Source organism: Propithecus coquereli, unplaced genomic scaffold (genome assembly GCF_000956105.1).
Source record: "Propithecus coquereli isolate 6110/MARCELLA unplaced genomic scaffold, Pcoq_1.0 Scaffold139, whole genome shotgun sequence".
NCBI classification, from domain to species: Eukaryota; Metazoa; Chordata; class Mammalia; order Primates; family Indriidae; genus Propithecus; species Propithecus coquereli.
In genome coordinates, this window is record NW_012138191.1 from 249,327 (window position 1) to 264,883 (window position 15,557).

The 15,557-nt window shown below is 44.4% G+C and overlaps 1 protein-coding gene across 3 annotated transcripts in view; it reads left to right on the plus strand.

Moving 5' to 3' along the window:
- PAK7 (p21 protein (Cdc42/Rac)-activated kinase 7) overlaps positions 1-15,557 on the plus strand; it is a 189,925-nt gene that overhangs the window by 153,694 nt on the left and 20,674 nt on the right. For all 3 annotated transcript variants that reach the window (XM_012639253.1, XM_012639252.1, XM_012639254.1), the window contains one exon: positions 14,666-15,157. In XM_012639253.1, the coding sequence (XP_012494707.1) occupies positions 14,666-15,157 (492 nt within the window). The remainder of the gene's footprint in view (positions 1-14,665; positions 15,158-15,557) is intronic.

Here is a 15,557-nt window from a genome sequence, read left to right on the forward strand (position 1 = left end):
CAGCCCAACAAGCTCTGGTAGGCAAGCCTGCCTGTGCTCAACTGCTGTTATTGATTATAGGTAGTTGGCATTTTTCCTTTGCTTATTATTTCTCATAAACCTAAGCCAAGATGCTGAAGAGAGGCCATTTAGGGACATCCTGGGAGTTATTTTAGCCATACTTTAGAAAAAACAAAAATGCTGTCACTTTAGGTCCCAAGATATAAAATCAAAAACAAATCCTGAAAAATAAAGAACTGAGATAGGCTCCTCCAGTTAAAATTCAAATAATGGCAACGTCTTTCATTTCATAGTGTTAATGTATTTGAACACCCACGATCAGGGTATCATGACTGCCTTCATTTCCTATGTCCTTGCCAGGGTGATTGTTGGAAAGAGATCTAATTAACCACAAACAAAAACTCTATGGAGTCATACACATATATCACGATACATGAGATAGCATCTTCCATTTCCTGTGCACACCACTCTCTGTGAATACCATAATGGCAGGAAGCCCTTCATATTTCTAGAATGAAATAAGCAAATTTAACGTGTTCTGTAGCTGAATCAAGTTATAGCCTCAGGCTTTGAATATTGGTGGTCTTTTTTTAACCAAAAAGAAAAAAAAAAAAGGTGGGGGGGGGGGGCCAATTGAAAAACTGGGGTAAAAAACCGGTTTTGGTCATGGTCATAGAGAGAACGTTCCAGGGGCTGCCACCTTTCAGCTCTGGAGCCATATTTGGCCCATGGACATGTTTGGCCAACCCAATATTCAATTCTAACATTCAGAAAATTCAAGAAATTTCACTCAGAGCTCTCAATTTCTGGGGTTTCAGGCTTCTCTGGAAAAACACAATGCAATGATCTGGTATTCCTGGGTCCACATTTTCGTATAGAATGGGAAATAGAATCAGCTGGAGGCAAAAGCTATCCCATGAGCAGAGACATGGGATCACCAGTTTGGCACAGCCCTGCCTAGGCTACTTCATTCGTTTTTCCCACCAGCCTAATCTTTAGAGCCTTTTGGGATTTAATATCACCACTAGCAATGCCTGTGCACTCACTTCCCAGGAGGGGAAACCGAGGTGCAGAGAGTCACATGGCACACTTAAGGTTTCATGGTTAGTTGGTTGCAAAACAAAGAAAAGAATCCAAGTCTAGTGTTTCTCAGTCCACTACTTTCCTATTATGTGGGCATATGTTATTTCAGGGGTTCAGCTGCATTTGCCAATAAAACCTGTGAGAAGTCTCAGTGGCCACTAGAACTTTAGGGTAAGTGGAGGAAGAGAAAGAAGGAAGGAGGGAGGGAGGGGATAATTCCTTATTCCTTGCAGTTTCCCTCTTGCTGCAAACTTCCAAATATAAGGCAAAGCAGACCTGTCCTGAAATCTCGCTTTGTCAAACCCAAAAACAGCACAGAGACTATTGTGCCTCAGCCCTTATAATCAGGACTCCAAACACAGGAAACTCGTGAGAAATTCATGAGCAGGTTTTGTGTGAGGGTAGGAGGTGGGAGGCATGTTAGTAATTAAAACGTTAACTTGATTAAAAATATAACATCTCTCTAAAAAGACTTAGGTGGCTGTGTCTTTAGAACCGTACTCTTAAAAATCTACCAATCGCATTTGGATTTCCAGCTGAGGGAAGAAATAGCGGATCACGACTCAGATGATTTGGCTTTGTCTCGAGGAAAACCCTAGAGGAGGGTGGGTGACGTTCACATCTCTGATTATAAGAGAAAGCACGAAACTTGTGTTGGTCTCCAGATGGAGCAAGAATGAGGAGGGGGTGTAGGGTGTGTGTGTGTGTATGTGTGTGTGTGTGTGTGTGTTTGTGTGTGTGTGTGGCACCAGTTTGACATTTGGGCCTAAAGGTAAAAAATACTAATGTTATCCCACAGTGAAAAGCTCCTCCAGTGTTATCTACCTACCTAATTTTCCTGTTAGCATGACAAGAATCAAGAATGTTATGAAATCTGTTGATATTGCATCCACTCCCTACTTTTAAATGTTTTCTTCTGGGGCTGAGCAGATGCAATCTTGAGGGTGGGGAGGAGATAAAGCCAAACAAAACAGTATAGCACCCTTCCTACCCCAGAACTGTAAAAACTGCCAGATGTGGAGAGAGAATGCTTTCTGCCCTCCCCTGCAGATAAGTCTGCCTTCCAGGGAGGGAAACTGGCTGGAGATATTGTCACCATGTATTGGATTTTGCTCATCCCAAGGCTCTCCTGGGACCAGGCAGCTGCCTGCTCGTGTGTCTTGATATCAGCCCGGCACATCCATTCCTTGCTCTGGCTGCGACCACTGGGAAGCCCCAGCATAGCAATCCTGCCAGTTCATTAAGCACTTGCTGTGTGCCAGATACATGCCTTGTCTTGTTGGGCCTCACAGACCTGTAAGGCAGGAATCCTTGCCACCCTCATACAGACAAGGAAACTGAGGTTTTGAGAGGTTTAATAACAGCCTGTTCAGGCAACCCACAGCAGAGCCAGGATCCAAGTCCTGAGGCTTAATCCTTTCACCAGACATTGCGTACATCTCCACACGTGGCACAGGGGCAGCTTCTGAGGGTGCAAAGGCTGCAACCTGCCTTATTACAAGCTCCTTTTAATACCTGAAGCAATGAAGTTATATTAGCAATAAATAAATTAATTAGCAATTAGTTCAGCACTTAAGTGGCATCATCCTGTTTCACTCTGTAGCAGTGAATCTTTATAGATTTCCCTCAGTTTATGAAGTCAAATGGCTAAGCCAGGACTCAAAACTAGGTCCCTCTGACTCCAAAGTCTATGTGTTTTGAAACATTCCCATTTCCACAGACGAAAATCCAGGGGCAAAAATGTGGACATGAGGTCTCCAGGCCCAGACACACATGCTACAAGCAGCCCTCACCTTGCTGCTCAGTCTATAGTCTCAACCTTGACACTGTTAACATTTTGGACCTGGTAATTCTTTGTCGTAGGGGGCTGTCCTGTACATCATCAGATATTTAGCAGTGTCTCTTACCTGTACCTACTAGATGCCCACAGTGTCCCTTCCTCACTTGGTAACAACCAAAATATACCTACCAAAATATACTGCCAAATGTCCATTGGGCAGGGGAGGACAAACTTGGCCCCAGTTGGGAACCATTGTTTTATAGCTACCATTTATGAAGCACATATTGGTAGTTAAGGCTGCAGATTTTGGAGATAAACTGGCTGGGTTTGAGTCTTGATGTTGCCACTTAACTAACTGGGTTAACAAGTTGCTTAACTATGCCTCTACTTCTTTATCTATAAAATGGGGATAAAGAGTCCCTGCCTCATCATGCTGTATGAAAGTTAGGTTAATAAATTAGAAGAGCCTTTTTTATTTTTTTCGAGACAGGATCTCTCTCTGTCACCCAGGCTGGAGTATAGTGGCATGATCATAGCTTCATTGCAGCCTAAAACTCCTGGACTCAAGCAATCCTCTCACCTGGCCTCCTGACTAGCTGGGACTACAGGCACATGTCACCACACCTGGCTAATTTTTCTTATTTTTTGTAGAGATGGGGTCTCCTTATGTTTCCCAGGCTGGTCTCAGACTCCTGGCCTCAAGCAATTCTCCTGCCCACCCTAATTATTAATACATACAATCTACACATCAGTCTTGTGTAGCATGTAGACAGATGGTGGCTATGATATGAGGGTTACTATTTTGCAAGCACTCTGTTGAGGATTTTGCAAACATTACCCAACTCAGTTCTCACACAACAATTCCAGAAGTATTGAGGGTCATCTCCCTTTGAGAGTTGAGGTAGCTGAGGCTCTGAGAGGCTAAATCTTTATGGGCTTCCTCAAGGTTATAATGGCAAATGACCAAGCCAGGATTCAAAATTTAGGTCCCTCTGATTCCAAAGTCTATGTTTCAGAATATTCCCATTTCCAAAGAAGAAAATCAGGGATAAAAAGGTGGATGTGAGGTCTCCAGGCTTAGACACACGTGCTGCAGGCAGCCCTCACCTTGCTGGTGAAGACTGGGTGATGACTCAGATGGATTTGAGGTGCACAGGGAATGCTGTTTATTCTCTCTGTTCTTGGTTGGATGGAATTCTTGAGAAGTTCCTTAGTGTCACCCAGACTGTGAATTGTGGATAAAACTTGAACCATGGGCTGGAAAGGAAGCAATAGGTATAGGGATCACTAAGATTCTCTCAGGCACTTATTCTACCTTGAGCAATTGCCTTGTTTAATTTTTTTTAAAAGACAATCCATATTTATTTTCTCACCCATTACAGACGAGCACAAGTTCTAGAATCAGATTCCCTAGATTCGAGCATTTACTGACTGTGTGATCTTATCGGTGCTTGGGTTCCTCATCTGTAGAGTGTGTCAGTACCTTCTTTAGTCTTAGTCTGAGGATTACATAAGATTAATGAACATAAAGTTGTTACCACATGGAAAGCACTCAGTGTTAGCCCTTGTTCCCAGGAATATTTCTGGTTGGAAAATACATCACCTTATCTGTTCATACCAGCCATAGGAATGTTCTCTCTGTATCCTCTTTTACAAATTTTCAAAATATGGGAACAGGTTCCATCTGACTGCCCTCACAGCCACTCTGTGCAGCCTATAAGTATGACTGTCCTTGCTTTAGAAATGTGTGTTGCAGAAGGCCAGAGTAGCTGCGTGACTTCTTCAGGGCCATGCAAAGCCTCAGCACCCGAGCTGGCCTAGCGACCCCAGTTCTGCCCTAGTGTCTACTCTCCTCTCTAGAATGAATGAAATTCTCAGACCTCCTGTGGAAGTCAGATGCTAAGTGAGAACCATCATAACTATACATCTCTAAATGACCCCTCCACTTCACTCCTGCAAGCTCTCTGCACAGGGCAGCAAAAGTGACCAAAGCTGCAGCTCAGGATGCCCCAAACAGATGGCATAGTAACAGGTTCTGCAAGAATGATGGAGATGAGAAAAGGATGGCACAATTCCCCAGATCTTCTTCCTGGGGTCAACAGTGCCCATGGATTATCACTGCTTAGCTAGCACTTTGCTTTCTCCGGAAGGAAAAAGCACTCAAATCAATGGGCCCAGTCTTCCTGGATCCATAATTTAATGACTCACTGTTCTTTGTGGAACTTGCCATGCCCACATTCAGCCATGGCTCTTGGAACAAACAACAACTTCTTTTCTATTTAGGGTCCCAGCAGAACACCTTTCAGAGGTCCATCAGGGGCCTGAAGGATTATGAAATGACAATGCTAGTGAAACCTGGTGGCTGCACCAAATCTAAGAGAGAAAAAGAGAGAGAAGCACTTAATCATTTAATATAATAATGGGTATTATTGCCTTGAGATTTGCTTTCTTTGTCTATAGACTCCTAGAGGATATTCATTAAGGCTCATAAAACTTCCAAAGAGGTGATTCAGTGCAGTATCTCTAACATCTGTCCCTACTGATGGACACTGTAGGTGTCTTTTGCATATGAATGGACACATCTTCCCATGAATGCTCTTGTCGTTCAAAATAAATTGTATTTTGGTCATTATGAGTGGGTTTTCCCATTACCAAATTAAAAAGGAAATGAATCGAACCTGGCATTCTCTGTCCCCAGCTCTCTCTGAGACCCTGACACATTTGAACAATATTCTGAGGCACTGAGCCAATCCCCAAAGGCACAGAATCCCTCCACGTCGCTGCAGGCGGGGAGGGATTGCCGGTCAGAATAATCCTCCCTGTCTCACTGCTCTTGAATAGAGGATACATTCTTCAAGTTTCTAGCAGCAACTGCGGGGGGTTAATTGGATATGCCAATTCAGAGGTGAAGGAAGAGCCTGAAATACTCGTATGCTTGAGCTTGTGGGTTGCAGATTTATTCATTTCTTCATTTAACTAGGCTTTGCCTGTTTGTAGAGGTCATAAGCCGTGTGTCTGAATTCTCTCAGTGTGCATTTGCCATGTATTTCATAAGGCAGGGAAGTACATGCCTCTTCAAATTTCATGTCACAAGGTGTAAGTTCCTACGTGCCTAAATAGGGATCCAATGTAAGAGTGGTGGGAGATTCCCTTGCAAAACACTAAACATGGTAAGTGGCTTTCTGCTCCAAGCTGGTTGTAAATCCAGCAAGTGTGTCCTACCACCCAGAATTTAACCTACTTTCCAAGCCCCCTGCATCAGGAGACACCTGGATTTTTTGGGTGCCCCCGACCTGCTCACACCGCTACTCATTGGCAGTGGTAATGCATGTTCACCTCTTTCATGGAAATTGAACATCAGCTCAAATCGTGTGCTTGCATCCCTTTGTCATCCATTCAAGGTGAACATGAAATATTTGCTATGAAATAGGGCCACTCCATTTTGTAAATGAAAATAAGTAACTCAAAGAGAATTAACCATGGTCAGGTATGAGTTGAAGTTTTACCTCAAGCAGGAGCAGCAGCAACTGTTTTATTAGGGTGCATTTCGAGACAGAACAGTTCCCTAACACCCCGCAATCTGGGAAACAGAATGGAGCTCTCAGGATAGCAACCACCTCAGTGGGAGGAGCGGAGGCTGGAAACGCAAGAATGGAGACTCATGAGCCCATCGGCCACGGGCCAGGCTGTCTGCCTCTCATCAGTGGTGTCCCCAGCCCATAGCAGGGAGAATTGGAATTGCAGAGCACAGAGGGGCTCACCAGTCACAGGATTTAATGAATCCCATTCCCCTAACTGCCAGTTTCTAAGATGTCCCTGCAGAGAATGGGAGACAGCGTTGTTTTCCCTTCCCAAAGCCAAGGCTAATCCTGTTATATCTTCCTTCGAGTCAAGTCGGGACAATTTAAGATGTCCTTCCCATGCTCAGATAATAGAGGACACTATGATTCACTTTAGAGCAAGCAGCACCCGGTCTGGCTTTGTCACTTTTGAGATGAGCAGTCCCTTTGTTTTATTGTGCCCCACAAAGGTGTATTGGAACAGCACACTCAGGGGCTAGAACCAGCCACCTCCCGCTCCCTCTAACTCTCCATCCTTCACGGAACATTCCGCAGTCCTCATCGTGTGGGCACAGACTCACTCACACCACGGCCACCCCACGCACACACCGGTCCAGCACGATCCAGCCCCGGCCTCCCTGTCATCAGTACAGAAGGCTGCGGTGACAAATAGATGCTGCAGCAGGGTTTTTTTTCCTTCTTTTCTTTCTCCAGCCCTCCCTCACTGAGCCTTTTTTTCCAGCCTTGGCATAAAATGGTCAAATGATGTTCTACTGCAGAATTCAATTTCACAGTTCAGTTAGGTCCTTGATTACACTGCCAAATTCAGATTAATGTGCATTTAACTAACATGGATCAGGGGAGTTCTGGCTGACAGCCAGCTGTAATCGGAGCAATTGATAGCTGTGTGGAGTTTTATGCCCTGTCCACCCCAGCGCACCACTGGTGAAATTGATTGATTAAATGAATTCATCGCTATAATTATTTATAATTTTGATACATCGCAAGCCTGTGTCTGACCCTATCCTTGGAGATGTTATGCTCATTGTGGAAGGGTAGTCCAGCCGAGTTGTTAACTGGGAATTATTTATTCTCATCTATAATATAGCTTTATTTTTTCACCCTTTTTATTTTTTGGTAGGGTTTGAATAGAGATGTAAAAAAAAAAAAACCCACACATTTCTTTAGGAATTAATTTGTATGGTATACTAAAAGGTGGCAGGAAACTAAAAAACAAGTGTATGTTATTAACCGTTTCAAAAAGGAGGGAAATCATGACTGTTCATTCTGTCAGTATTTCTAAAGATTCCTATAGAGAGAATTCCTTCTCAAAATGTGTCCGGTTTTCAATGACAATTAGTGGCCTCCTCGTAACACTGCGGCTAAGCAGTTTGGCAGCCTGGGTGATGATTTGCAAAATGACCCATCTAGTCTTCTCTTATGGTACATCGTACCATATGGGGATCCCCCTTAGAATATACAGACCATGGTCTCATTTCTAGGGAGTTACTTGTTCACAAAATCAAGGACTGTTCTCTTCAGAGGGGTGGGGAGAACGCCTTTGTGGCATCTCTTTGTTGTTTTCTCTCCTACCTAACAGCTGTCCACACCTGCTCTGCACCCGTCCCCGTGATATCAGGTCTGCATGGGTAAACTACATGCATAAATCTTTTGGAAATGGTTTGGATCATGCATAATGGGAAATACATTGGATTCACCTTTTAAATATTATCCCTTTCACTGGTCCATCCATGAAATCACTGAGCATTGTGATTTCACTAAATGATCAGACCCCACATCCCTCTCACAGTACTATAGATAAGCCTGCTCGTTCTGACTCCAAGCCTTCTCCTTTTTTTTCTTTTTCTAGAATGTATTTGTGAATCAGGTCGTAGAAAAGATTGCACAGTTCACACTTGGCTCCTTTGCTTGTCTTTCTTACATACATGAACAAGTGCATGTAAAACAGCAGGCATGGACAAATTCATCATCTTTGTTTCAACCACTTCCACATATAGGCGATCGTGAGAAAGACAACTTAGAGCAGGATAATTAACTAATTATACAAGTCCAAGAGCCATGTGAGAGGGCAAAGAGGCCTCATCGCAGAAGAAAGCTTGGGCTTGCTTTCTTGAAAGAACATACAGAAGACAGCCTGGGTGTTGTGTTGTAACTGAATGCGAAGTTCTGCTTTGACCAAAAGAAAAATGAAAATGATGAAATAAACAGATGATCAATTCATTTTGCTGTGATGACTATTCCTTTTTCGGTATATTTGGAGCTGATTGCTCTAAGCCAAGACTGTTCAAAACAAAACAACAAACAAAGACTTAATTTTTCTTCCACCCTCCCCCAGCCCCCAGGCATCAGCACTCATCATCCATCATGTTCTGGTCCAATTCTTGCATTTAGCTCCAGGCTGCTCAGACATCTGGGCCCCAGCGAAACACCCTGACCAGGCTTTATCTCTGTGGTTGTCACTCCCTGCTCCACTGGCCTCTGTCCGAACCACATCCCTCCTCTTGTCATTGAATCCTATCCCTGTGAACTTATCAAAATCCCAAGGGCTAAAATGACTCTTTCTGGATTTGAATCCTGGTTCTTCCTTCTTAGTAGCTTTGGAATCTTTGCATGACCTGCTTAAACCCACTGCGCTTCAGTCTTCTTATTTGTAAAATGGAACAATTATTGGGCCTATTTAATTGTCTAACTTGAGGTTTACATGCAATAATGTACATAGGATGTTTAGAGCAGTCCCTGGCACATGGAAAGCACTCAATAGATATCAAACATCATTATTAACATTAGTGTTTGCTATTTCTGTAAGGATAGACATCTAACAAAGAAGTCGCTTAATGGGAGGGGCCCCACTTTGTCTCCCAGGCGAAGCCCTGTGCATTTGAGGGAGGAAGGAGTTCTCCAGCCTTGACACCAGGGAGGTGACAACTAATGGTGGAAATGCCAAGGCAGGCAAGAAAGCAGGCCTGTGGGGCCAGTGTGCTGGAGGCCCTCCCTCTGGGAGTGGAGGTTGACCTGGGCCCAAGAACTTGGGCATATAATCCTCTTGGGAGTACAGGGCTATGTTCCCTGTATTGCCTGGGTACAGTTTTATCTCCTTGTGCTTCAGTTATATCAACCACAGAATGGGATAAATTGCCCCCTGCTTGATCCCGAGAGTAAAAAGAATGAGTTCTGTCCCAGTGTGTATCACAAGTGATATGCACCGTCATGGAACCAGCAGTTGGGTCATGATCCAACCAAGGGCCCAAGCAGGGTCACTCATGCATTTCTCCTTCACAGAGTCAGCTCTTTGTCCACCAAGGGAAAACCATGTGTTCCCTCACCTGAAGCGAACACTTAATTCTCCTTTGATGGATACACCTTGCATTTGGTTCTAAAAATCGTCTCTTGGGATAGTGGCTGTTTGTCCTTCATTGCTTCTTTAAGAGTGTGTGCCTCTTACTAGCAGCCATGAAAGAAAATAGCACCTTTGTGTCTCAATGATCCAATTTCAAAGACACTTAGCTCCCAGCAAACAACTCTGCATTCCTTCTTTAACTGGAAATTGTCCCCTTGGTGCGGGCCAGCTTCCCTTCCTTGATGTCATCTTGCCATGTGCCAGCTGTTAAGAGTGGACTCTGATAACACCGCTGACAGATGATAAAGAAGAAAAGTGGCCCAATGCCGTGGGAAGCAGTGTTTGCAATTCCTACAAGATACAGCTTTTCTGCTTTTAATATATCTTCAGAGATCAGTTACACATGCTTGTGGGGAATGGATTCAATTTTGTTTAAAGTACAAGAGCAAATCCTCCAAGGAAGACACAGGGAGGTAATGGCACATGATGGCTCCCAGGACACACTTTCAAAAATAAAATCAAAGACCCTATTTCTCTTCATGTTCTGGCCTAGCTGATTTGCCTAGACTTGGCTAATCTTAAGCTTAATTTAAAGGAATAATCCAATTGTTTAATTTACACTGACATTTCTCTGTCCCCACTTCCATCGTAGACACACACACACACATACACACTCACACATAAGTTTTTTTGGCATAGCTCAAATACAGGGGCTTAGAAAAAGAAATCAGCTTATTTTTGAATATAATATTATAATTATACATTGTTCAATATATTACAATTAAAGCCACCTTGTCTTATTGTTTTGAGGATCAATATGTAGGAATATATATGCCACAGGAACATTGCTCTCCTTTAATAAATGCTAGCTTGTTTAATAATATTGTAATTGCCATTTATTTTCTTTTACATTCCCACTACTGTGCTAAGTGCCTTATATGTAACACTTTATATCATAACACCACTTAGAATTTATTGGCCACTCACTGTTTGAACACTTTGATGTATATTCAATCCTTTAAAGTTCACAATGACCTAAAGAAGTGGATATTATTATTATTCCGTTTTACAGATGAGGAGACAGGCTCAGAGAGGCTGATTTGACTAAAACTATCAGAGTCAGAATTCATCCCTAATATGCACCTCAAAAGCATGCAACCAGGTCAGGGCCCCTGCTTAGCAGCTGCCCTCGTTCCTGCTGCTGGTTAGTGCAGAGTCTGAGCGGTGAATTCATCTGGGTGGAGTGTGGTGTTCTTGAGGCCAAAAGGGCTGCATTGCTGGGTGTGCAGCAGACCAGCATTATCATCATAGAGCCAGTGGACAGTGCAGAAGAGTTGAGAACAGTGCCGTGATGGCAATTTTAAAGAGCCCACTGTGTGCAGTCCTGCTGCCTGACTTGATGGAATCGGCATCTTTGATGTAGTGTAATGGGAAGGGAACTGCCTCCTGCCCCTACCTGCTTCCACGATGCTTCCAGATCTGAGGAGTGGTGCACCCCATCCCACTTCACTCCTCAGTGTCATTCAACTTGATTCATTACTCCCTTCTTGAAATACTTTCCTCCCTTAGCTCTAGGGCGCCCTACTTCCTTAGTTTCCTTCCTACATCACTGCCCACCCTTCTCTGCTCCTTTTTGCAAGATCTTTCTGCTCTTTCCGGTCTCCAGATGTTGAAATTCTTGGACCATCTCTTACACATTCAGCATCATGGGCTTTTAATGCCAAATAAACACTGATGACTCTGAGATTTGTGTCTTTAGCTTCAACTCATCCCTGGACTTGGGGCACATCTGAGTCACCTAAGTCACACCTCCACATGGATGTCTAATCACCCTCCCAAATTTAACATGGCCATAACAGAACTCTTGGCTTCCCCACATGTATTAGCTACCTATTACTACTGTGTAACAAATTATCCCAAAACTTCTTGGCTTAAAGCAACAATCATCATGTATCATCTCACACAGTTTCTGTGAGTCAGATCTCCCATTGTATTAGTTCCCAGTTGCTCTGTAACAAACTACCTTACAAGAAAAATATAGTGCTATTCAACAAATTACCTCCAAAACTTAAAATAACAAATATTTGCTATTTCACAGTTTTTGTAGGTTGGAAATTTGGGAGGGCTTAGCTAGTCAGTTCTGTCTTGGGATCTCTTGTAATATTGCATTTAAGATGTCAGCCGGGGCTATAGGCATCTGAAAGCTAGACTGGGGCCAGAGGATCCACTTCCAGAGTGGCTCATATGACTGGTGGCAGGAGGCTTCAGTTTCTTGCCACATGGACCTCTCTGTAGGATTCTTGGGCATCCTTGTTACTAGGAAGCAGAAGAAAGCCAGAGCAAGTGATCCAAGTCAGAGAGCAAAGGAACTTACCCTCACTTCTCCGCATTCTTTGATCACTCAGATTAACCCTGATGCAATGTCAGAGGGGACTACACAAGAACATAAATGTCAGAGGCAGGGATCCCTGGGAGCCATCTTGGAGGCTGAAGCCACACCCACAAGCCTTCCCTGGGTTCCTGCCCCTGGGTTCCTCATCTCTTTAGAGGGCCTGTTGCTCAGGCCAAAATCCTGGAAGTCATCTCTAATTCCTCTCTTTCAAGTTCTCAGCCAATCCATCAGAAAATCCTGTCAACTCCATCTTCAAACCTATCCCTGGATCCCACCATTTCTCCCCTCACCAACAGGAACCACCCTAATCTCAGCTGACGTTGACTATGGTAAGCTATTGGCATTTCTGTTTCCACTCTTGCCACCAAAGTCTCTTCTGCTCCAGCCAGAGTCAAACCGTGTTGCTCCTCTCTGCTTAGCAACTGCCAATGGTTCCCCCATGACTCAGAGCAAAAGCCAACATCCTTGCCAAGGCCTCCATGACTGGCCCCCTGTCTGCTTCCCTCCACTCTTGTGGGGCCTCCTTGCTGTTCCTCAAACTCCAAGCCTGGATCTGCCTCAGAATCCTGCATGTGCTTCTCCCTCTGCCTGAACAGCCCCTCGCCAGACAGTCATGGGGCTTGTTCCCTCACTTCACCCAGATTTCTGCTCAAATGGCACCTCAGAGAAGCTGTTCGTGGACACCCTATCCCAGATGGCATCTCTCTGCTCCCAACTCCTTAATTCTGCTTTATTTGTCTTCATATCACTTATCACTACTGGACCACAAACTGTGTATTTACTGGTTTTCTTGTTTGTCATCCATCTCCTCTAGAATATCAACTCCAGCAGGGCAGAAATTCCATGTATTTTGATTTATTGGTGGACCCTCCCCCCCAGCACCTGAAATGATACCTAGCACATAATAGTTGCTCAAATAGTAATTTGAGGAATGAATAAATGAATGAATATACTATATGGGAATAATCAATTCGGCTAGAACATGTCTGTCTGATAGACTTTCCTGCAGTGGTGGAAATGTTCTATATGTGTGCTGTAGGGCCTCACAGCTATTGAGTTCTTAAAATGTGACTTAGTATGAATGAGGAACTGAATTTTTATTTTATTTAATTTTTGACTTTAATTTTGACTTTAAGTTGGCATGTGTGGCTAGTAGCTACCATATTAGAGCAGATCTAGATCCTTGATGTGGATGGTGGGGGACAAGATAATTTCATTTGAGTACATCCCAGTGGAGTGACAGAAACTTCCCAGGGCATTGTGTCAAGCAGGAGGCAGAGGTCCAATCAACAAGTATTTTTCAAGTACCTTCTTGGTAGCCAGCATTGTATTGTCATCAGGATCTTACAAAAAAAAAAAAAAATAGTGCATCAATTGATTAGTATTTTCTGCCCTGGGCAAGAAGCATATCACATGATATGATGTGGCATATTTATCATTCCAGGGGTGGCCAAAGCTTCTTCCTGATCCATGATCCCCTTCCTGACTTCCCCGCCCCTGCTCTGCCTGCCTCCCCATTGTCCTTCACTAAATTCCCTTCTTCCACTCTTTGAAATCAGAGTGGAATGTTCTTTGCTACAGTCTCTGAGGGCTGGTCAAATTTCCCTTTCACACACACCCCTGCAATGTTTGGTGGCTCACAATTATATGCGTACTTATTTGGTGAGAACGTTGCATGTGGTTTTTTTATCTTTTTTATTTTTTGAGACAGAGTCTTGCTCTGTCGCCTGGGCTAGAGTGCCGTGGCATCAGCCTAGCTCACAGCAACCTAAAACTCCTGGGCTCAAACCATCCTCCTGCCTCAGCCTCCAGAGCAGTTGGAACTACAGGCGTGTGCCAACACGCCGGACAAATTTTTTTTCTATTTTTAGTTGCATGGCTAATTCCTTTCATTTTTCAGTAGAGACGGGGTCTTGCTCTTGCTGAGGCTGGTCTCCAACTCCTGACCTCAAGCAATTCTCCTGCCTTGGCCTCCCAGAGTGCTAAGATTACAGGCGTGAGCCACCATGCCCAGCTGAACATTGCGTGTGTTTACCTGATGGTCCACACTGATGCAAAAGCTGCTTAGCCCACAGAGCCGAGTTTTCCTTGCTGTGTTTTGTGCGTGCATGGTACATATCGCCCTCTAGCATGTGAGTTCAGAAGCATGGGAAAAGGCCTCCTACTCCTGAAATTTCTCTCCAAAATGCTAGCTGAAGACTAATGTCCTTTAATGAGGGTTAGGGGTTTTTCATTCCTGATCAAGAAAACAGGGTTTAAACAGCAAATGCACCTTGGATAAGCCACACATGAACTAACTTCCTTCCTATGGTGTACGCAAGTGGGAGAAGGCCATTCTCTTGGGGTAGCCGGTCCTGTTGGTGCCCAGCCAGATCCCTGCATCACCTCCTAGTGACCTTCATTCTGCCAGCTGTAGGTTGGCTCACTAACCACCTGGCTGTGGCGTGGAGACCCAGCACGTGATTCTTCTCCATCCATATCTGTCTTCCCAGGTGGATTACGATCGAGCACAGATGGTCCTCAGCCCTCCACTGTCAGGGTCCGACACCTACCCCAGGGGCCCTGCCAAACTACCTCAAAGTCAAAGCAAAGCGGGCTATTCCTCAAGCAGCCACCAGTATCCGTCTGGGTACCACAAAGCCACCCTGTACCAGCACCCTTCCCTGCAGAGCAGCTCGCAGTACATCTCCACCGCGTCTTACCTGAGCTCGCTCAGCATCTCTTCCAGCACCTACCCCCCACCCAGCTGGGGCTCCTCCTCAGACCAGCAGCCCTCCAGGGTGTCCCACGAACAGTTTCGGGCGGCCCTGCAGCTGGTGGTGAGCCCGGGAGACCCCAGGGAATACTTGGACAACTTTATCAAAATCGGGGAAGGGTCCACTGGCATCGTGTGCATCGCGACCGAGAAACACACAGGGAAGCAAGTCGCAGTGAAGAAAATGGACCTCCGGAAGCAGCAAAGACGAGAATTGCTTTTCAACGAGGTACATAAGTGGTGTGTTTGGGTCAGCCTCTCTCTCCAATGTAACATTTATTCCCATTTCAAAAGTCGTGTGTATACATTTTAGAACATTAGAAAAGCACTAAAAATATAAAGACAAAAATATAACATCCTTGTAATATTTCCTTCGCGTCTTTTCCTATGCATCCATGGCTGTTACCTTTATAAAGCACTCATGTGTATCAGCCACTGTGCTAAGCATGAATCTGTTAATAGTTTGGTCCTAACAAAAACCCTATGAGGTAAAATGATGTTATCATCATTTTCTTAGTAAGGAAACCTGGACTCAGATAGGTTAAGTGACTAGCGCAGGGTCACACAGCAGGTTGGCTGCAGAACTGGGATTCGAATCCTTGTCTAGCACATTCCAACATCTCATGCTG